The sequence below is a fragment of the Littorina saxatilis genome, linkage group LG13 (assembly GCF_037325665.1).
Source record: "Littorina saxatilis isolate snail1 linkage group LG13, US_GU_Lsax_2.0, whole genome shotgun sequence".
Taxonomy (NCBI): Eukaryota; Metazoa; Mollusca; class Gastropoda; order Littorinimorpha; family Littorinidae; genus Littorina; species Littorina saxatilis.
The window spans coordinates 14,557,477-14,580,283 of NC_090257.1; the positions used below are offsets into that span (position 1 = coordinate 14,557,477).

Genomic DNA, 22,807 nt, shown 5'->3' on the forward strand with positions numbered 1-22,807 from the left:
GGACCTATGTGCTTCATGCACCCAGACCAGAGTTATAACCCACGATCTGTAACACAAACAGCACAAACTCCAGCCCTGTATGCAGAAGGCCCAACCCGTGTGCAAGCCCTGAGAGGACCTGCTGAGCGAGTCGGCCCGATTATAGAGACGGCCGAGGAGATATTTCCCTGAGATATTGATTTGGTGTGAAAGGCACCAACTCAGAATCCCGTAAACTCTGTCTGACAGGGAGCGAGAACTTGCTCCTCCCAGCTCGTCCACATAGACAGCAACAGAAGTATTGTCCGTATGCAACCGGACATGCCTGCATATAGCCAAAGAGAAAGGCTAGTAGACTGAGAGCTACTGCTCCTAACTCCAGGCAATTGAGATGCCAAAGGAGTTGAGTCTTCGTCCACAGCCCCAAGACTGTGATTGCCAATGTAGGCTCCCCATCCGGACAGAGACGCATCCATGAAGTGGTCTAAATCCGGAGGGGGCAAAGCTAGGGCAATGCCCTAGAGGGAACAGCATGGCCACCGATTCCATCTGCCAGAGGATCGAGGCTAAGGCCTCGCAGAGGTCTTCTGTCATGCCAGCCTGGCAGTGATAAGAGCCTAAAGACGCTCTATTCTCTCCTGTGAAGGACGAACCTTCCAAGAGAAAGTGTCGAACGACATGCCCAGGTAGAAAAACTCTGGGATGGGGACAGCTCGGATTTTGCCTGGTTTATTGAGAACCCCAGGAAAAGAGCCTGGTTCAACACGACCTGAATGTGCAGCTGGCAAGCTGATGACTCTGATACAAGATCAACCAGCCACCATTGCGGTACGCCTAGAGACGAATACCTCTCTGTCTGATCAGAACACCCAACTGACTGCCCACCATGATAAAAATCCATGGAGACAGCAACAGTCTGAAGGGCCGAGCCCTGAACTGAAAACACCTGGTGCCTCCAGCAGAAACGGAGCCACTTCTGTCTGCAGGCTCGTGTGAGAGCACAGAGCAAAATCTCAGCAAAAGCTGAACAACTCCAAACCATGCCGTCCCACCTCCTCCAGAGAGGAGAGGGAGGAGTCACTGAATCGAAACCCCACTTTGTGACCGGGAGAGCATTAATGCGCTGCTACTTGACCTTGAAAGAAGGGTAAGACTGTCAGAGGCTTCCGAGTAGGGTATAACAACAAAAAACAAAAAATGCCTGTCCCTTCCTTCCTGTAGCAGGTGTGACAACGAACCCTTGCAAAAGAAGGAGATCACACCAGGTGAAGACAGTGTGGGCACACTGCCAAAACACCCACTCTCTCTGTGGTCTGTTTGTGAAGCAACAAGACTATAGCTCCGCTGGAACAGGAAAGCTAGCCCGTGGCAACGAAAAAATCTGGATTAGATTCCGAGACTTGACATTCCAACTATCTTCTTCTGCACTAAAAGTGATTGCCCGCTCTCCTTTTAGCAGTCTCGCAAAAAATCCGTCTCATTGAAATTTTTAAAGGATCTGTACTCAATTGTTGTATGGCCCTTAGGCGGACGTTTTGGTAATTTAAAAGACCAAGTGCAAAAAATAGGGCTATGGTCACTTATACTTTCATTGGATACAAACACTTTGGAAACATTACACACATTGTTTGTGTAAATATGATCAATTAACGTTGCACTAGTACTGGTTACTCTTGTTGGATCTTTGATTAATTGCTGAAGACCAAACAGTGATGTAGTAGAAGACCATGCATGTTGCGGTTTATTTAAATCATAATTAAAATCACCTAAGAGGAGAATGTTAGGATTACAGTTATTGACGTTGTCCATCATGCGCACAAAATCGTCAATCCATGCAAGTGAAGAGGCTGGATTTTTATATATATACCCCACTAACACAGAAGGAGATTTAGAGTGTTTTATCTCCGTCCAGATGCACTCCACATTCTCTGACTCTAAATCAGTTCTCCTTCTTGTGATTTTCACAATACTGTCATGGACGTAAAGCACAAGTCCAGTATGATTAGACTGGTTGCTGTCGCGTCTTAAAATTGTATAGTTAGTAATGTCAATAGAGGTGTCGTCGATCCTGGAATCAAGGCGAGTTTCGCTAAGTCCAAACAAATGAATTGGCTTGTTTGGTCGGTTTAACATTAAGCACACATCTGGAACTTTGTTAAACAAATGATAAACGTTAAGGTGTCCTATACGAAGGCCAGATGTAGAATCACCCAACGGCATAATTAGGTCACGATGTAGGTCAGATCAGAGAAAAGTATTTTCCTTTTGTCACAGTAAAACCGGACAAGAAAAAGGAAAAGCAAATGTCAGTGTCTACCAAGGCACTTAAATTGTCTGTGATGAAAACCGCCACAGAGAGTTTAAAAAAAACCTCAGTGTAATTCCAACACACAAGAACACTTTTGCAGAACAGGTACCATGGGTAGCAAAAATAGAGAATAACTGTAAATAAAAGAAAACCGTGAAAAGAGAAAAAAGTGAAAGAAAATACAACAATAAAATCAACAACAATCCAATTCTAACTGAAATTGAGGATACCAATCAATCAATGGAGTTTGTAGTAGACTACCACACTCACAATTTTTCAGAGAGCTCAGCAGTATTTCTTTTCCAGATCACACCTTACGTGAGTGTTATCAGGAAAGGGCCCTTTTGGGCTTCTACTCGGCACACAGAGACACTTGACGAACCAGCATCTACCCTACGCTACACACCTTCAAGACACAGATTCCGAAACAAAGCACAAATTACTATTACACAGATATAATTGGACCAAGCCAGCTTCTCCTCTACACTACACACAGTTGCAAAAAAACAAGCCACAAATTAATACGGCATGGCGATTGGTTGCTGGAAGCGAAAGGCCTGAAGGTAATTAACATAGGCCTGCATTACTGCTGGGTGTACAGGCGGCGGGACGATTGGACGGGCGGAGTCAGGAAGCACATTGTTGAACGCCGTAGGTTGGAGGTGACGTGGGGCGGGGTCAGACACCTGATAGGCGCCAACGCCATGTTGCATACCTGTCATTGGGCCTTGGACAGGACGATAGTCTCCCTCCTCGAAGTAGGACCCACGCGGTGGGACAGGGGCTGCAACCACTGTCGTAGTGATGACTTGGAGGGTTCACAAGGCTACTGGGCTGACCGTAACTACCTTGTTTGGAGGCCATTTGGGGGGGCGGGGCATGCTGTTCGCGGGAGATGGTTTGCCTGGGAGGACGATGTTGAAAGAGGAAAAGGGTTTCAGCCAACCTGGCTGTCCCTTTAGGGCTTGGGTAAATCCTGTCCCTGTACAGGGCCAGACGAGGAGCCCCATTGGCTGTCTGAAAGATCGGAGTAGAGTTGACGAGTTGAACACCCAATCTTTCACAGACGGCGGCCAAGTTGGAGTTGGATGGGCTAATCAAATCATTGAGGGGGGAGCGGCCTCTGGCAGGGAGAATAGAAGACGCATGGAGACTGGCTAGAGGAAAGGCGTGACGTAGAGACATGACTAGCTCAGCCCAGTGGTCGCTTGTAACCTCTGTTAACGTCTGCATGCAGGAGTTGACTCCGACATGGAATGTCGCACGTCTAACAGAAGGCACAGGTTCTATGTGTTTTGCCCAGTCATTCAAGTCCTGTACCGTCATTCCCGACACGCAGATTTTTTGGGGGGGAGTCGTGCGGTGACGGTAGAGACTTACTTAAGTCAATAGATTTCACTGTTGAGTCGCCCAGTAAATAGAACGTTGTGCTGGCACAAACAGCAAAAGCGCGAAGCTTCTCCGGTGGGGAATGACGTCTCCTGTTCTCTTTAACGGGGTCCTGGGCTTCACTACAGCCCCGGGGAACTGCATTGTTTGAGGAAGAGGAGGGAGATAAGACACAGTTGAGTGGCGCTGATACGTCCGACGAGGCTGAGTTCACATCTCTCTGGTCGTCATTGAAAGCTACTGGTGTGAGGGAAGGGGGGGACTTTGTCGGTGACTGTGAAGTGGTTGGGTCAGAGCGTTGCACAGTCGGGGTCTTGATGATGCCGATAGAACTGTTCACATCATGAGTGTTTGAGGAAGGGGTCGGGGGCGGGGGCGGGGGCGGGGGCGGGGATTGCAGTCGTTCCATTCGACGAGTTGTTTCACCTGAGCAGTGAGATCTCCTACACCACTCTTAAGTTGTTGGTTTTCAGCCTCAAGGGACTGGATGCGTGACTGCAGGTGGCTGATTTCGTTACGGAGCTCCTCTACGTGGTGGCTGTTGTCCATCTGGACACTGGCCTTGATGCGTTTTTCGGTGTCACTAATGGCAGAGAAAGCTGCGTCTTGTAGCCTTCCAATAAAGTCATGCAGACCCAGTACTTCCCGCTCTAGCTCCTCCACACGGCATTTGGTGATGTAGGGGGAAAGTTTGGGAGGGGCAAATCGGCTCGACTGACGACGCTGCCGCAGAGCTTTAGTAGAGCGGGTCCGTATGCCGCGTGCAGGGGTGAGCGGAGTTGACGCTGGGGTTTTGTGGGGGGCTTTGTTGACAGACGAGGATGGACTTGTGAAATCATTATCGTCCCAGTCGATGAAGTACGAGCTGACAAAGGGAAGTGGGGCGGATGCGATCTTTTCTGACAGCATGTCTAGGTTGGTGTCGTTAGGGGACAATGAAGCCATTGCGGTGGTGAGACTGGCCAACTCAGTGAAATCATCTTCACTCCAGGTCGGGCAAGCGTGGCCCTGGGCGAGAAGGGTCCCCGACTGTGACTGGTGTTTAAAGTAAAGCGTAGTAGTGATCAGTTTTTGATCCGTCTTTACTTCGGATTCAATTGCAGTGTCGTACAGTCTAATTACTGTTTTCCGCAAGTTGGCGGGATGGGTTGCGGTGAAGGGAGAATCCTGAAATGGTACATTGATGGATTTTTCTTCACTATCTCTGTCCTCTACCTCCAACAAAATGCTAGACTGCAGTGATTGTAGGTTACAATACCGACTGAGAATCACAGTCCGCCATATATACAACTCCGACAGTGGGCATTTATGCGTATTTTGCAACACACATAAGGTGTCGGTCATGGTACTGTCGGTTGGTGTGACCCTGTCGTAGCTGCTCACAAGAGCCATGACGTCACATCATGCGGTTCATGGCAGTAGGGGAGGCTGATCGAAGGGTGCGCATTACATAGTGCCGACCGACACAACACGCTGTCCAGTGGGTCATAACATGACGGCATCTAACACATGGCGTCAAACCTCTGGGATATAGTCACAGGTATCAGTCTTAGTTGCACAACACGCTGTCCCCGCGGGGAGGAGCACACCACGTAACCTCACAGACACCAACACATATGGTCCTCCGCTGCGATAGCGTGGGTCCAGCAATATACACAATGAAGAACAAAGAACCGAAATCTTTATGAACTTGTATCGTAAAAATGACACATTATTTCAGTAAAAAAGATGGAAGCATCGAAAGAACATGGTATGTACGACTTACTTGCACAATAACACAACTGTAGTTCAAGATAAACTTGATAAAATCCACTTTTTGTCAGAGCAGAAAGACCTGCGTCTGCACCGGTCAGAAACCGGAGAGGAGAGAGAGAAGAGAGAAGAGAGAGAGAGAGAGAGAGAGAGAGAGAGAGAGAGAGAGAGAGAGAGAGAGAGAGAGAGAGATAGAGAGAGAGAGAGCAACTTATGTTTACTTACAATTAAGTTCAATCTGGTCATCAGCATCATCACTTTGTTCTGAGGAATCTAAAAGAAACACAAACAAGCACAATGTTTTAAAGTAACTATGTTTTTGCTAATGCCGTTGATTATCTGAATAAATAACAAAAGATCAAATCAATAACGTAATTTCATCATGTGTTATAGAAACACAAAACTACCCAGCATGCTTCCACCAAAAGCGGCGTATGGTTGCCTAAACAGCGGTTTAAAAACGTTCATACACGTAAAAACTTACTCATGCAAAAAGAACCCGGGAAACATGGCTGATTTACATGGGTCTTCGTGCTTCCGATGCCTTCGTGTAGAAAGTCATTTTCTCTCCCCAACTCAAATTGATGAAATTTTCATCGCTGAACGGTCTATGCTTCCACAAGTTATCAACATTCCAGAATAATTAGATGTACGCCAGATTTTTGTTAAGTTTCACATGATCATGCTGTTTCTCACTAATGCGGGCGTCACACTGTCCCGAAATTGACACCAGATGGCCACACGAAGATGGAATTTTGAATTTCTCGCAAAGATGGCCCCGAACTTGGTCAACAGCCAATCAACAGCCGAAGCAAGTACGATGCCTACAGAAGGTCATCACACGATGGCACCTGAACCACACATGAAGGCAACACAAAACTGTGAATTTTTATTAAGTAGTCTACCTGCAGGCCACACGAAGGCCATACGATGGCTACACGACATCGTATTGAGAGTACAAATGCGTTCGAACTAGGTCGCAAAGGCGTCAGGTGACCTCCCGATGGTTTAATACCTTAGGCCGGCCGTGGGAAATTCAATTGCTTATTCCGAGATTATTGGGAGCAGAACACACATTACACATTTAATTCAACTTTAATCGAAAATTTCAAAACTAAATTTTCATTTAATTAATATACTTACTCAACTCACATAAATGGCATTAACTTCAGTTCATTGCTAAGATATTGAAGTAGTACTCGACCCTGGTAAGGGGGGAAGTAACTCCCTAAGAAAAACAATCCGTAGTCAAGGACGGGAGTCACCTCCCCTACCGGTAACCCGCACATGCGCGGTCCTGCTACCGGCCTTCATTCCCCCACGGAAACACACACCTGTAACACATATAATGTTAGCGGGGATGGATGGGAGGGTATAAACGATGTGAGTTGAGTAAGTATATTAATTAAATGAAAATTTAGTTTTGAAATTTTCGATTCAATCACATATTCTTACCTCAACTCACATAAATGGCAGATTGCACATAAAGGCGGTGGGATACTCACATTAAACTCTTGGAAGTATCTGGCCTGCGGCAACCATGGCTGGGAGGCAGTTGGTACCGTCCGGGTGAGTGCTGGCAATGTCCAGGAGGTAGTAGCTGAGGAAGACATCTTGAGACGTCCAGTATGCAGCTTTGAGGACGTCTGACATCCTACCAGACTTGAGGACAGCTAAGGAAGTTGCCCACGCTCGAGCCTCGTGAGTCCGAGGTGATCGAAGAGGAAGGACTGACTGCCCCCCCCCTTGTGTCTGCCACCACTGATAGGCATGCCTTATAAGTGTGGAAGACCATCTGGTAAGCGTGGTTTTTGCAATGTCTTTATTTCGGGCTGTATTAATCGAAATAAACAACAACTTCTGAGCTGATGCTCGAATCGGAGCGGTACGCAACAAGTAAGCCTTAAGCGCACGTACCGGACAGTTAGAAAGATCCGGATCGCCGGGGGCTAAAATGTCCCGAAGAGGCCGAATGGAAATGATCGGTGAAAGTTGGTCCGGTTTTTGATTTTTGGCGAGAAAATCGGGACGGAAACGCAGTGAAACCGAGCCGTCTCTTTCAAAAGTGATATCACGGTCTAAACCTGAGAGGCCGTGGATCTCGCTGCCCCTTCGCGCGGAAGCGAGCAGTATGAGCATGAGAGTTTTGCGCGTAAGGTCCGAAAGACTAGCGTCTTGTAAAGGTTCGAAAGCACTAGAACGGAGAAATTCGAGTACTAGCAGAACGTCCCAAGCCGGGACAGAAGTTCTCTCCGTTGCAGAACTGAGGGCCGCGCCCTTTAGCACACTCGCGATGACTCCCCCGAGGGAGATGGAGCGACCAAGTTGCTTAAGAGTAACTGAGATGGCTGAGCGGCGAACGCGCAAAGTGGACGCGGCGCGTCCCTGAGCGGAGAGCCATGCCAAGTGGTTTGCGACCTGCATTGATCGTGGGGCAACCGGGACAACATTGTTGGCCGCACACCATCGAGTCCAAGCCAGCCAGTGCGACGAATAAACGGAGGAGGTGGAACGCCTGTGAGCCTTCTGGACTAAGTCCAGAGTAAGGTCTGAGGCGCCTGAGAGCTTCAGTGATCGCCGAACAGTCGCCAGGCGTGAAGATCCAGGAACTCGGGGCGATCGTGAAGAATGCCCGTCCTGGGCTGTAGAAGCTCCCCTCGCCGAAGGCTGAGCGGAATTGGCGGGCCGCTGGCGAGCCGCAGGAGGTCCGGGAACCAATGCTGACTGGGCCAGCGCGGTGCCACGAGAAGAAGACGAGGCCGCTCTAAGTCGGCTTTTCGCAGGACCCTTCCGATGAGTGGAGTGGGAGGGAAGGCGTAAGCCACTAGCCCTGTCCAGCTTATCGTCATCGCGTCGATCTTCCACGCTTCCGGGTCCGGAAACGGGGAAACAAAGATCGGAAGGCGACGCGAAAACCTCGTGGCGAAGAGGTCGACCATCGGTCGCTCTACCTGCGCCCAAAGGCGGAGGAGCGCCTGATGCGTGATGGTCCACTCTGTGTGGAGGATCTGAGAGGACCGGCTGAGGGCGTCGGCCAAGACGTTCAGGCAGCCGGGCAGGTAGCGAGCCGAGACCAGAATCTGATGGCGAGCGCACCAAGAAAGGATCTCGCATGCTCGGCTGGACAACAGTTGAGATCGGGAACCGCCCTGTTTGTTGAGGTAGGCAGCGACTGTCGTGTTGTCGGTATGAATCAACACATGGGTGCCCTGGAGGGCGGAGAGAAAATGCTGAAGCCCCAGAAAGACCGCCTCGAGCTCGAGGCGATTGATGTGCCAAAGCCGCTGCTCTTGTGACCACCGACCGGACGTCGTGTGTGTGTCTACATGAGCCCCCCAACCCTTCTGAGACGCGTCCGAAAAGAGATGCGTGGAGGGAGGAGGAAGCGCTATGGGCACTCCCTGCAGAAGCCAAGGGGTGTTCATCCACTGAAGCGTGGTCTGCTGAAACCAGACCCCGAGAGGAACCAAAACGTCCCAGCCTTGTGAAGTCGGATTCCAGACTGAACTGAGAGCCGCCTGAAACGGGCGCTTGTGGGATCTGCCTAGCGGAATAAGGGACGACATGGACTCCATCTGGCCCTGTACAGACGCAAGCGTCCGGGCTGGAGCTGACTGAAGCCCTAAAAGGGAAGACAGGAGAGCTTGCAGTTTGTCCACCCGGCGTTGAGTGGGACGAACTGTCCACTCCCGTGAATCGAAAACCATGCCGAGGTAAGTAAAGGTCTGCGACGGAGTCAACTCGGACTTGGTGTGGTTGACTTGGAAGCCGAGATCCTGAGCCTGGGCAAGGACAAACTGGGTATGCTGAAGGCATAGCGCTTCCCGCTGATGAAGGATCAGCCAGTCGTCCAAGTATGCCCTGAGCCGAACCCCGTGCTGCCGAACAAGGGCACAAAGCTGGCGCACCACCATGGTGAACGCCCAGGGAGCAAGTGACAGCCCGAAGGGTAGGGCCCGAAACTGGAAGATTCGGTCCCCCCACAGAAAACGCAACCACTTCCGGTCCGCCTCGTGCATGAGGATGTGGAAGTAGGCGTCCGTCAGGTCGACGGACGTCACCCAGTCGCCCGGGCGAAGCGCCTCCCTGACGGTCGCCGGCGTTTCCATGGTGAACCGAATTTTGCGCAAAAAGCGGTTCAGTGGAGAGAGGTCCAAGACTGGCCGCCACCCCCCGGAAGCCTTGGGGACAACGAAGATTCTTCCGTAAAAACCCAAGGAGGAGTGGTCGAGAACCTCCTCTATAGCCTGCTTCTGCAGCAAGAGAAGGATTTCTGCCTGAATTGCCTCCCGAGCGTCGGGACTGGCCGGAAACCGGAAGTTGGCCGGCGCTCTGGACAAAGGGGCCTTGCCTTCCTGCCAAGGAAGGCGGAACCCCGATCGAATCACCCCCATGATCCATAGGCTGCTTGTCCGAGACAGCCAAGCTGGAAGGGCCCGGGAGAGGCCGCCTGCTACCAAAAGGGTAGAGGCTGGGGGGGTGACTGGATCGGGGGTGTCTCATTGGGGGTTGGGCTTGCGCCCAGACCCCCGCTTCCCAAAGGAAGGTTTACGCTGGTAAGGGCGGGAACGTGAACCACCCCTACCTGCCTGAGACGACTTCTGCCCCGAGGACTTGCCTGCAGCTGGTGCAGAACTCCGTGGTTTGTTACCGTGCTGCTTAAGAGCGAGTTCCGTCAGTTGCACCACATGATGGTCACGAGCCTCCTCCGTTTGCTGCCGGAGGGCATCCAAAGAGCGTGATCCCAGCAACGCACCCTCTGAGAAGGGAGAGACTCTCAAAGAGTCTATGGTGGCCTTATCCGTCAGGCGTGAGCCGTTAAGAAAAGCCTCGCGCCTCCAAAACACAACCTGAGAGTAGAGCCGAGCAGCAAGAGTCATCTGACTGTCAGTGACCTTCGCGAGGGCCGCCAGGAGCATGGCAGCATCAGCCTCAATGGCATCGTCCCGGAACCTAAAAGGTTCGATGGACGAAGCGATGGCTCTCGTGAGAGACCGGATGAGCGTTTCCGCTAAAGAGGTCAGTTCGAGGGAAGAACGCCCGCTCTCCTCCAGCCCGAGTAGACTCTGTTCCGTACACACGGCAGTCCTATCTCGGCTATAACCGTCCTGCCGTAAGCGAGCCAGTTCCGGAGTCACCGGAAGTGGAGCTGTGGGCAGTGAAAACGAGGAGAGAAGAGAATGTGGCCTGCTAGGCAGCCGCGATCTTCTTGAATTAGCTGGGAGGCCGCCGCCTGCCTGAGCCGAGGCTAACCAAGGTTGAGCAGACGGGGGGGCTTCCCCATGAGCAGCCAAGAGAGGGTAGGGTGTGTTAGCGTCCGCCAACACCTGAGCCATCACAAAAGGGACGGAAGGAGATTCCATGAACCGGAACTTCACCTTCGTGTCCCCCGCGCCCGCAAAATCTGCCAAAGCAGAAGGAGGGGGTGCGACCACAGAAGAATCGGCGGAGACACCCTCAGGGAAATACCGTGAGGTTATCTCCGCAGCCAACTCCAGAGTAGGGCCCAGTTTATTGGGAATCCGTAAGGGGGTAGCAGATTCAGAGCAATCTTCATCCCCTTCCTGTTCCTCTCCAAAACCTTCCTGATCTCCATCAGAAGGAGGGTCCGGCAAACCGGAAACCCACCCGTCCACGGAAGCGGAAGTGGCTAGAGTCGGTTGAACAATAGACGGAAGCGCCGCAAACTGTCCACCAACAGCACCGCCGACAACCGGAACCGCCGCGGCGGAACCGGAAGTCGGGGCCGGAAGTCGATGCGTAACCAGGGACGGGATAGCAGGGACACTGCCACCGGAACCACTAGCCCGCTGTCCTCCACCGGAAGTGCCTGCCACAGCACAACCGGAAGTCGAGGACGACAATCCGCGGGCAGGCCCGACCGGAAGCCCCGAGGGGCAACCAGAGGAGCCTACCCCCTGCGAACTCCAACCAGGAACGGCGGCAGCCGAACCAAGAGCTACAGGTCGATGACCGCCGACAGAATCTTGTAGGCCAGAGCTGGGCAAACAAGACGCTGCTGCCTGCCCCCCAGAGGCCGGGACAGCCGAAACTGATCCCAGGGGGGCAGGCTGGCGCGCTACGCCGCTCCCTAGCGCACCCGCCACGTGATGGACGGTGTACTGCCGGGGAGGAGCCGTCTGCGAACCCGGCGACGCCAGAGCGTAACCCGGGCCCGCAGGCAAGTGTGAGCCCCCAAAAAGATGGGGACTCCCACAAACGCCGCCCAACGCCGAAGCGCTGGAACCGGGCGGCGCTAAGGACGCGAACCCCCCTGAAAAGGCAGGGGAATCCGCGACCGAACCAGAAAAATCCGGCCCGAGATCAGCCGACGTGATCGTCGCGGACGGCCGCAGCCTAGAAAGAGAAGCCACCCCCCCCACGCCAGGCGGGAGGGGAGCGACAGGCCTTTCTGCCGAATGCAAGGCAACTAGGTCATGTTTCAGAGTTGCAAACATAGCCAGAATTTCTTCCCGCGACACGGACTCGCTAGACCGTGGCGTCTGCGAGCGCGAGAGAGGAGAAGTAGAACGTTCCCGCGTAGGGAAAACCGGTGACGGTGACGTAGAGTTGAGCGACACCCGTTCTGTCTTCTTAGTCGCCGGGTCAGTGACCAGAATTAAAGGCTGTGAAGAAGACACAGAGGCACGCGCCTTTGATTTAGACTTGGGCTTGTCTTTATCCTTCTCTTTTCCCGGTGAAGAGAGTAGGGAAACAAGTTTGCCCTTGCTTTTTGAGTTTTTGTCCGCCATTTGCAATATCGAACACGCGCACGTGGAGATGAATTACAACAGCGAAAATACTCAAACGAACGAAAATACTCGAACGAAAGCAGCGAAGAGATTGAAACGATCTTACCTAAAGATAGCAACGCAAAAACCAGGGTCAAATGGCCTTCCACGAAGGCCAAGGCAAAAAATATGCCGGAGTACAACAACACGTCTGTGCAGTAGTGTTGAAGTGGGTGGAATGGAGGCCGGTAGCAGGACCGCGCATGTGCGGGTTACCGGTAGGGGAGGTGACTCCCGTCCTTGACTACGGATTGTTTTTCTTAGGGAGTTACTTCCCCCCTTACCAGGGTCGAGTACTACTTCAATATCTTAGCAATGAACTGAAGTTAATGCCATTTATGTGAGTTGAGGTAAGAATATGTGATTGAATTTAATTTTAACATGCCATCCAAGGCAGTGAGAGGCAGCGGGAAGAAGCTGTAAACCGAGACGACAGTGTAAATATCATCAAAGACATCGGTCTCTCAGCTTTAGTGCCACATGAGGACAATAATAACAAAAGCCAGTAACAAGAAATTCAGAGACGGTTCGAGAAAAAAATCGGAAAGAAAAATCACACAGAAACTTGAGATTGTATTTGATAAAAAATGTCACTGATATGTTCAGACTTTGTTCTTTTTTTTAGTCCTTTGTCCTTACTTTTCAAGTTATTGACTCACGTTTTGCAATTTTCAGTTTTCAGGAAAAACTCCATCAGAAATGCATACCGTACTTTCCGGGTGACAAGGCGCTTCGTTATCTAAGACGCACCCCCTTCTTTTTAAAAAAAATTGTAATCCAGTCACCCATTGGACGCAGGGAGCCGATAGGGCGCACCAAAATGACCCAGTTTTTGCCATGAGAGGTGGTTCCCCTGTCATATCTGAGAGAGGAAACACTTCCTGCATCGGGGTCAGTGACCGGTCAGTGACCGACTTTAACTGAGTGAAAATATGTGTGCTCTGTGTGTGCGGCAAGATCAAAGGCATTGTGATAGCTGGGTGGCCTTGTTAAAAGACACGACCTTCTTCCCAGGGGTCAATGACCCAGTTTTTGCCATGAGAGGTGGTTCCCCTGTCATATCTGAGAGAGGAAACACTTCCTGCATCGGGGTCAGTGACCGGTCAGTGACCGAGTTTAACAGAGTGGAAATCTGTGTGTGCGGCCAGATCAAAGGCAGGGCAGTACCTAGTAGCTGAAACATCCATTATCACAAGTTGTTTGACTGGTACTCAAGCGGTCTCTTTGATTTTTTTCGTATTTCATACACGGATTAGACGCTTCGTTATACAAGACGCAGGGGTCGAACTCGAGGAAAAAAGTCGCGCCTTATGACCCGGAAAGTACGGTAGGTTGTATATAAAGGTTTAGTGAGTCAACAATTACTGGGGCGGAAAGAGTTGATATTATTCCATCCAGGCCATCAAGACCACGAGTGCCCGATTGTTTGAGTTTTAGAAAGTAGTGTAAAACCTCATATATACACGGTAATCAAGGGGGTCAGAAAGATACGTGTTTTTGAAGATCAGTCTTTCTTCTGCTCACAAAATGTGTTTCTTAGATCTGAGCAATATTTGGGTATATAGCTATTCTAATGGACACGTGGGGGAATTCGGGGGCTGTGATTGGATGGTCTCTTCCGATCATCAAAGCATAATGCTACGGAAGTCGGCCATTTTTGCCAATATCCAAAAGCATATTGGCAATAACAAAGACGCATGGTTCCGGTTTACCCATCTGTACCACACGATGTTTTAATCGACAACAGCATACACTGACAACTTGAAATTCTTCTCGGGAATGTTTTTCAGCTTTACAAATGTCGATAGCATACCCTTTTCTGCTAACTTCCCGATGAAACAGGACTAAATCAATTATTTTCTGTCCCTATTAAAACACCACAAAATGCCCAAAGTCGAAAGATGTAGTACAAACAGGGGAGTAAAACGGAACAGCCGTTTTTGTGTGCCTGTGTCAGTTGCCGACTGACACAAACTTTCGCATTCGGCTTTTCTTATCTCGTAACTCCACACTAAATACCCCACTTCCCCTCTGAAGTATTGATGTACAACCCATGGCACTAACATTCATGTAGTCGTTTATAACTGAGGTTGAACAATTCGCTTCATGACGAGACAAGTATAAATGCCATTCACCCAAACTGAAAACTTCGCTGCCGTCTGCTCGCGATTAGCTGTTCTCTTCTCCTCCCCTTGTTGCATCCTAGTTCTTCAGTTGTTCTAGTTTTCCGTTTATGTTGTGTTTTGGTCTTCTTCATAAGTAGTCTTGTTCAAAATTAAAAAAACTCAAACTTTTTTTGTTGTATTCGAATGAACTAATAAAAAGCTGTTTAACAGCTGTGTTGTCAAATCGAGTTTTTTTCCAAAGTCAGTGTGGCGCCTGCGCAAAACTAATGCGCATAAGAAACGGCGTCTGCTATCAAAACCTGAGATCAACGCATCGACGCAAAAACTGTCATTTTGTAAGTTTGGAACAACAAATCAAGGTCAGAACAGCTATATAATCGCTATTGTGCTTTCAGCGTAGCAATTATCGAACTCACAACGCACGTGTTCGATGGTATGGGTTTATTAGCAAGCGGCCATGACAGAGAGAGAGCAAGGGAAGCAATCCCATTAGCAATCTCATTAACAAGACATTGGTTATTTCCCTTAGACCATACTGACATCTCCTCCTTTCATCTAAGAAATGAAAATTTCTGAAACATTAAAACAATTCTAATAACCAAACAAAACATTAATTGCTTCTTATTTTCAAAAGGAATAAACTACTGAGTTTCTCCTTGCTTTTACACAGACATCTTCTACCTCAAGTTGAAAATTCTAAGAGAAAAATCAAGTTAAGAGAGTATACTGCTTTATGAAAATCATAAGCAACTTGGAAAGGTTTTCTAGAACACTTTCACTCACTACTAAAATAATGAAATAATAAAATCTTACGTATTATGTAAACTATTCTTCACATTATTCTCAGTTTGCTTTCGAATCAATCAATCAATCAATCAATATGAGGCTTATATCGCGCGTATTCCGTGGGTACAGTTCTAAGCGCAGGGATTTTTTTTAATGTTTTTTTTTAATGCAATTTATATCGCGCACATATTCAAGGCGCAGGGATTTATTTATGCCGTGTGAGATGGAATTTTTTTTTTTTACACAATACATCACGCATTCACATCGGCCAACAGATCGCAGCCATTTCGGCGCATATCCTACTTTTCACGGCCTATTATTCCAAGTCACACGGGTATTTTGGTGGACATTTTTATCTATGCCTATACAATTTTGCCAGGAAAGACCCTTTTTGTCAATCGTGGGATCTTTAACGTGCACACCCCAATGTAGTGTGAAGAATGAAGAACTAAAAAGAAACATTGTAAACCTAGGAATACTATCCTGTGTTTAGAGTCACATTTGGTTTCAACCGAACATAGGCACATGAAATTAAAATTTAAAATTCCAAAAACTGAACTATAATGTTTCTGAATCAAAGGTTTCTCTCAACCAAACTAAAATCAAATAGAACGCTGCTGTAAATAGCACATGACTGTTCTTCACTGCCTAGAAGATCAGAAATTTAACAATTATGTTCAGTGTTCTTCAATGTATCTTGCTGGCTGCTTTAAGATGCGACCATAGCGCGAAACGTTCTGCACTGGGAGTTGGGGGGTAGGGTTTTCAGTTCCTGTGAGAGTCTCCTGTTCTTGGGTCACAGTCTCTTCTGGCAGGTCTGTCTCGGGGTCTGGGGGAATGGTATATATAGTCTGAGGCACTTTCTGCATATTCTTCCTGTTGCGTCTGAGGACACCACGGGGAGACTGGATGAAGTAGGACCTTCTGCTGGCATCGGCTGGAGACAGAACTTGGCCAAAGTCTTTCCATTTGCCTTTCTCGTTGTCTGTCTTCATGAGTACTGTGTCGTTAGGCTGGAGCTGGGGAAGGGGACGTACACCGTGCCGTTCATCGTAGTACTTTTTGTAGTCCTGCTTGGTGTGACTATCAGCCAGACGATTATGTCTTTGTCGTTGTGTTGTACTGGCTGCAGTCGGCTGGGCAGGACTGGAACCTTCGTCTTCAGCTGGCGTCCAATCAACATGACGGATGGACTGAGTCCTGTTGCTGAGTGTGGTGTAGATCTGTACATCATCAAAGCTACATCCGGCTCTGTCTGGGCGAGAATCTTCTTCGCAGTTTTCACGCCTGACTCTGCCGGGCCATTAGCTTGGGGGAAATGGGGACTTGATGTATGGTGATCGAAGCCGTATTATCTGGCGAATACAGCAAAGTCTCTTGAGGAAAAGGGGCTACCATTGTCACTCACAAGTATGTCTGGTATGCCGTGGGTGGAAAATATCTGCTTGAAACGTGGGATCACTGCTGAGCTTGACAGAGAGGTCACTTGTTTGATCTCGATCCAGCGTGAATAATAGTCTGTAACAACCAAATAGTCTTCGTTTCTGAATGATGCAAAATCTGCACCAATCTGTGACCAGGGTCGTGATGGTAGCTCTGTCGGACGCAGTGGCTCGTGTCGCTGTGCTGGTCGATTCTCACGACAAGTGGAGCAGTTTTCCACTAATTGCGTCAGTTCAGCTCTCAGCTAGGCATGGCCAAAATACTGTTTAAGTTTGGCAAACTCCAGGCATTTTTCTATACCCTCATGACTCTCATGAAGTTTGTTTTTCACTTCTTGTCGTTGACTGACAGGGATCACTACTCTATCTCTGAATACGACAAGACCGTTCACAACTGATAGGTCATCTTTCACCTTGTGGTATGGTTTGAGTGATGAGGGAATCTGATTTGGCCATCCCTCATGACAGTACTTGATCACTGCTTGGAGATCATCGTCTGCTTCAGTTGCGGCTTTGAGTGACTGAAGTCTGTGGTCTCTTATTCGCCATGACGACTGAACAAAGTCAATGTAGTCGTCCACGTCGTCTGCCCGGTCGACATCACTCTCTGTGTAGGCTAGAGGACTGCGGCTGAGACAGTCAGCAATGACTAGCTGCTTACCTGGAACATGCCGGACCTCTGCGTTAAATCTTGCCATTCTCTGGAGTAGGCGCAGACATCTTGGTGGTGCTTGGTCCAAATCTTTGGTAGACATGAGCGGTACGAGAGGTTTGTGATCAGTCAAAAGTTGAAATGACTCCAGACCTACAAGATATTTGGAGAACTTCTCACACGCCCAAACGCTCGCCAAGCATTCCTTCTCAATTTGACTGTAGCGCTGTTCTGCTGGGGTCATTGTTCTGGACGCAAATGCAATTGGCTCAAAGTCACCGCTGTCATTTTGCTGTAAGAGCACAGCACCGAGGTCAAAACTGCTTGCGTCAGCACTTACTACAGTCTGTCAATCCACACTGTAGAACAGGAGCGAGGGTAGATTAACGATGATCAGCTTCACCTTCTCGAAGGCTTCCCTCTGTGCGCTGTCCCATCTCCACTGAACGTCCTTCCGAAGTAAGTCTGTCATCGGCTTCATTGTCGTCGACAGGTCTTTGGTGGCTCTAACTTTGTTATAACGTCCACTTTTCCTGGGTCGGGTCGTATGCCGTCACTGCTGATTCTGTGTCCAAAGAACGCTACCTCTGACTTACTGAAGTGACACTTGTCACGATTCAGCTTCAAGCCTGACGCCTCGATTCGCTTCAGCGCCTGCGACAGTCTCTCGTCGTGCTCTTTCTGTGTTTCACCGTGAATGAGAATGTCGTCCATGATGACCTCACACCCTCTGAGTCCATTCATCGTCTCCGACATCTTGCGCTGGAACTCCTCTGGTCCAATGTTGATGCCCATAGGTAACCGGAGAAAACAGTAACGACCGAAGCTGGTGATGAATGTCGTGAGGTGAGCACTGTCTTTGTCAAACGGCACCTGCCAGAATCCACTTGAAACATCTAAAGTGGTGAACACTTTGGAGTTCTTCAGTTGTGGCGCAATATCCTCCAGATTTTGCAGCATAAGATGTGGCCGCTTGATGTTTTTGTTTAGTTTCTTGTAGTCACACATATTCTTATTTTGCCTCCTTTCTTCCGGACTGGGACGATGGGCGCACAGTAGTCGGTCGCTTCTGTCACCTTCTTGATGACCCCATCCCTCTCCATCTTGTCAAGCTGCTCCTTGACTTGTTTCTGGATAGGGAAAGGTACTCGACGCGCTGTTGACACACTGTATGGCTTTGAACCCTCCTTCAAAATCAGCTTTACCGGCTCAGTCTTCAAAAGTCCTGTGGATCCGAAGACCCTCGAGTCAATGTCCTCTAGTCTCTTTACGAGTCCCATCTTCTCACTTACTGCTCTGCCAAGCAGATTTGTACCTGCAGTATTCGGCATAACCACTACTCTGAAGCGGTACGTGACTTTCTTTCTTGTTGTCTCAGCGATGAATTCACCAACTGTGTCGACTCTTCCTCCAGGTGATCTCAGGCAGCTCTTGGAGGGCTTCAGGTTTGGTGGATTCACAAATTCTTTGTAGTCACACTCTCTGAGGACAGTCACATCGGCGCCGGTATCGACTTTGAAGTTGACTTTCTTCCCGTAGAAGTCTAGGTTTACTGTCCATGCTTCACGTTGTTCTTTGACATCTACTGTAGCTGCGTCAAGCCAGTACTCATCATCAGAATCACTGACTAAGTCCACTTTCGCAGCTAGTTTTTTACAGACTCGGGCAAAGTGATTTCTGCCTGAACAACATCTACAACGCTGACCTACTGCCGGACACTTTTTGTCTTGGTGTTCGAACCCGCACTTGGTACAGCTGTCTTTATTTCGAACAACTGATGGGCTGTCATATCTCTTTGGCCTGTGACCTCCACGACCGCGCGCTCTCCCACGAGAAGCACCTGCGCTCTGATCTCGCCTATGACTAGCTCCATCTATGTCTAGTTTCTCTAGTTTCTGTGACTGTTCTTTCATTTGTTCTTTCAGCTGTTCTTGCTGTCGTGCCATAGTGATGGCTCTCTCTAGGGTTAGATCATTCTGCAGCTGCAGTTTTTTCTTCGGTCTCTGGTCTCTTAACCCTATCACCAGGCGATCCCTGACTTGGTCTTCTGTGTCTGCATAGTGGCAGTGGACCACGAGTGACTGCAAGGCCCTCACAAATTCCTCCACTGTCTCACCACTATTCTGAACTCGGCTGTTAAACAGGCTACGATCGTGAATCAAGTTGCGTTTTGGCAGGAAATATTCTGAGAACTTTTTCACTAGCAAGTCATAATCAGTGTCTTCTTCTTCTTCCTCCCACCTGAATGCTTTCAGAATCTGAACAGCTTGTTGCGTTCCCATGGAGTAAAGAAGAGAATTTCTCTGCACATCGCCATCTTCTTTGTGAAGTTTAGTTGCTCTTCTGAATCTTGAATATTCTTCAATCCACCCCTCCCAGTCTTTAGCCCGATAGGAAAATCTCTGAGGGGGGTCATACCTTGCCATTTTCTTTGGTTGGTCAGTCCTGCTTGCCGTTAGAACCCCACTTCTGACACCATATCGAACTCACAACGCACGTGTTCGATGGTATGGGTTTATTAGCAAGTGGCCATGACAGAGAGAGAGCAAGGGAAGCAATCCCATTAGCAAGACATTGGTTATTTCCCTTAGACCATACTGACAGCAATGGGGTCCGATATTTAGACTCGAACAAGTATAATGCGACTCGTCTTCGACTCGTCGGCATTATACTTGTCTCGTCTAAATATCGGACCCTATTGCTACGCTGAAAACACAATAGCTATTAATGACGTCACAGGTCCGTGACCACGCCTACCCTCAAACATGCTAGGGGGATCCGGGGATTTTTTTTTCTCTCAAGGAAGCAAAATGCTGCAATCTAGGGCCACCTGAGCTCAGAAACTGTCTTTTAATCATATCTCTCCCTCTCTCTCTCTCTCTCTTTTTCCCCCCTAAAGGGGCACCATTCATTGCAATGTAAACAATGTTGCGTGCATGTCACATTTGTTTCTGGGACAAAACGAACGTTTACAAATTTTTAACGGAAAACCGTAACAACGTCTATTCTCGGGTTATGTTTGCTCTAAGTACTGGAACTTATACAGATGACGGTCTTTGTCGTCGTTCTGTGAAATTTGGAGAGGCTGCTATTTCTAGCTTTAGATTAATTGCATATCAACTGCAGCTACTCAGCAAAAACACCATAAAAACCCAGGATTTTTTGCCGTTTTCCAGGATTGTGGTCGCTCTCTTTTACACGCTAGATCAGCCTAACTGTGCGGCGGATTTGAACGAAATGTGAATGAACTGTTAGGTAAGACACCAAATAAACTTTTTGATGTAAAAAATGTAAAATATCATTCAGTTTAAGTCACCGTTTTGACGGTTGAAAGTGAATCATACCATCAAAAAACGCCATTTTTGAGGGAAGACCTGCGACGTCATATCCAAATAGTGCTCAGATCTAGGAAACACATTTTTGAGCAGAAAAAAGACTGATCTTTAAATACACGTATCTTTCTGACCCAAACATTGCTGTTTAACATCTGGGAAAATATCCTTAACTTTTTGTGCTCAGTGTATGTGTTTAGTTTTTAATGACAAGTAATGTAGCCTAGTCAGATAACTAAATAGCAAAACTTTTCTTTCTCTCACCTGACAGTGATGAGAAGCCATGGGAGCTAACAGGTGATGAGGCTGTAAACATACTGCTCGTAGTGTTTGCTAAAACACAAATTTAAAAACACCATGACAAGCGTAACAATAGCATGCATATTTTCATCACAGTCTGGTATCATCATTCATGTTTTATTTGACATACTATTTTCACAACTAAATGATTTGAATACAATTTACACACTGCTTCAAAGAAGTGTAATGTATGTGCTATCAAAAGCTTTTTTGTTATTTTTTCCAGAAAATGTTGACATGATTATTAAACTTTATTGTACAACTAAATGACAATTTACAGCTAATGTGACTAGCTTACTGCAATGTTCTAGGAGGCCTAAACTTTTGAGTACTTCAAATAAAAGTTTGTGATAGATGATCACAGCTGATCTTTCTTTCTTTATTTGGTATTTAACGTCGTTTTCAACCACGAAGGTTATATCGCGACGAGGGAAAGGGGAAAGGGGGGAGATGGGATAGAGCCACTTGTTAAGTGTTTCTTGTTCACAAAAGCACTAATCAAAAAATTGCTCCAGGGGCTTGCAACGTAGTACAATATATGACCTTACTGGGAGAATGCAAGTTTCCAGTACAAAGGACTAAACATTTCTTACATACTGCTTGACTAAAATCTTTACAAACATTGACTATATTCTATACAAGAACCACTAAACAAGGGTAAAAGGAGAAACATAATCCGTTAGTCGCCTCTTACGACATGCGGGGTGCAGAGAAATAAGGATGTGGAAAAGAAGACTTTTGGTAAGTGAAATAAAGGTGATGGATCCAGTCAGATAGAAATAAGACAACAAGAAAAGAATTGGAAATCTGCAGGGAATAGTAGGGAGAGTTTTCTTGGAAGGAAATATAGGTGAAAGGACTGGTAAGGCAGAAATAAGACAAAAGAAGAGAAGTAAAGGGGTGGGGTAGCTCTGTGGAAACACTCCCGCCGCGTGAAGGCGACCCCATGGGAGCATCACAGCTGATATAATACACTGTGATTTATTGTTGTTATTAGTCAAGACATATATTGATTCGCTTCGTTCCTGAATAAATCTGCAAATGCATCCTCAGTTAAAGACGCAGTCCTTCCAATGAAAACAATTTGGATCACTATCTCAGATCTGTCAAGGCTTTTCTATGGGATAAGACCACCCCTCCACTTTGGACACATACCAAAAATCAACACCCTTTATATGCAGAGTGGAACATTTGGCATTATTCAATTTCGCAGATTGACACTAAGATCCATTAAGAAATTAATTAATAAATTGTTTTCCCACTAAGCATAAAAAGCAGCCAGGCTGTTAGTGTTGTGGAATGTGTCCAAGTGGAGGGATGGTCTTATCCCGTGTACAAGGCAGGCCAGACCTAAAATGGTGAGCCAAATAGACAATATTTGGAAATAACTCTGTCAGGAAGTTCAGCGGTCTGTGTCACGCTTCCGATTGGTTTTATCTTTAACTCTGACGTGTATGTTAGTTCAGGAGTTCAACGGAATTCACGATTTGTTGCAGCATAATGACCTGCAGTGATTGCTGACAACGTGTTTTGACCAAGGTCATGTGAGTTTGGCTTGAGGTCACATGAGTTTAGGAAAACACACGTGCTTAGCGCACACTTCCCGTAATCAGCAAGCAATCCGCGGCGGAGTGTGGCTCTGATGTGCATATTTTTGAAAGAAAACGGTATCATACTGAGCGCACGATGCATGACGTACACATCAGTTACTTGTTCGTCCCAATCCCAGGATAAAGCGGATCAGGAGCGTGTTACATGCTTTGCCTCGATTTGAAAAGCTAATTGTCCTTGTAAAAGGGGCTCTTACTCTTACTCTGCTTAAAAATCTTGACCGTCATTTTTGGAAAATGTCTTTTGTACTTTGATCACTCTAGACATGGACATGGCATCTCAGTCTACCTAAATGGAAAATTTTATGAGTAAATTTTCATTTGATTAATATACTTACCC

General features: G+C 47.9%; 1 protein-coding gene across 9 annotated transcripts in view; it reads right to left on the reverse strand.

Annotated features, from left to right (window-relative positions):
• Positions 1-22,807, reverse strand: part of LOC138983687 (run domain Beclin-1-interacting and cysteine-rich domain-containing protein-like) — a 220,106-nt gene that overhangs the window by 91,720 nt on the left and 105,579 nt on the right. For 5 of the 9 annotated variants that reach the window (XM_070356975.1, XM_070356968.1, XM_070356971.1 and 2 more), the window contains 2 exons: positions 20,822-20,890; positions 5,654-5,701 (listed from right to left, as the gene is read on the reverse strand). In XM_070356975.1, coding sequence (XP_070213076.1) covers positions 5,654-5,701; positions 20,822-20,890 — 117 coding nt within the window. The remainder of the gene's footprint in view (positions 1-5,653; positions 5,702-20,821; positions 20,891-22,807) is intronic. The other 4 variants (XM_070356972.1, XM_070356969.1, XM_070356970.1 and 1 more) reach the window with 1 other exon arrangement.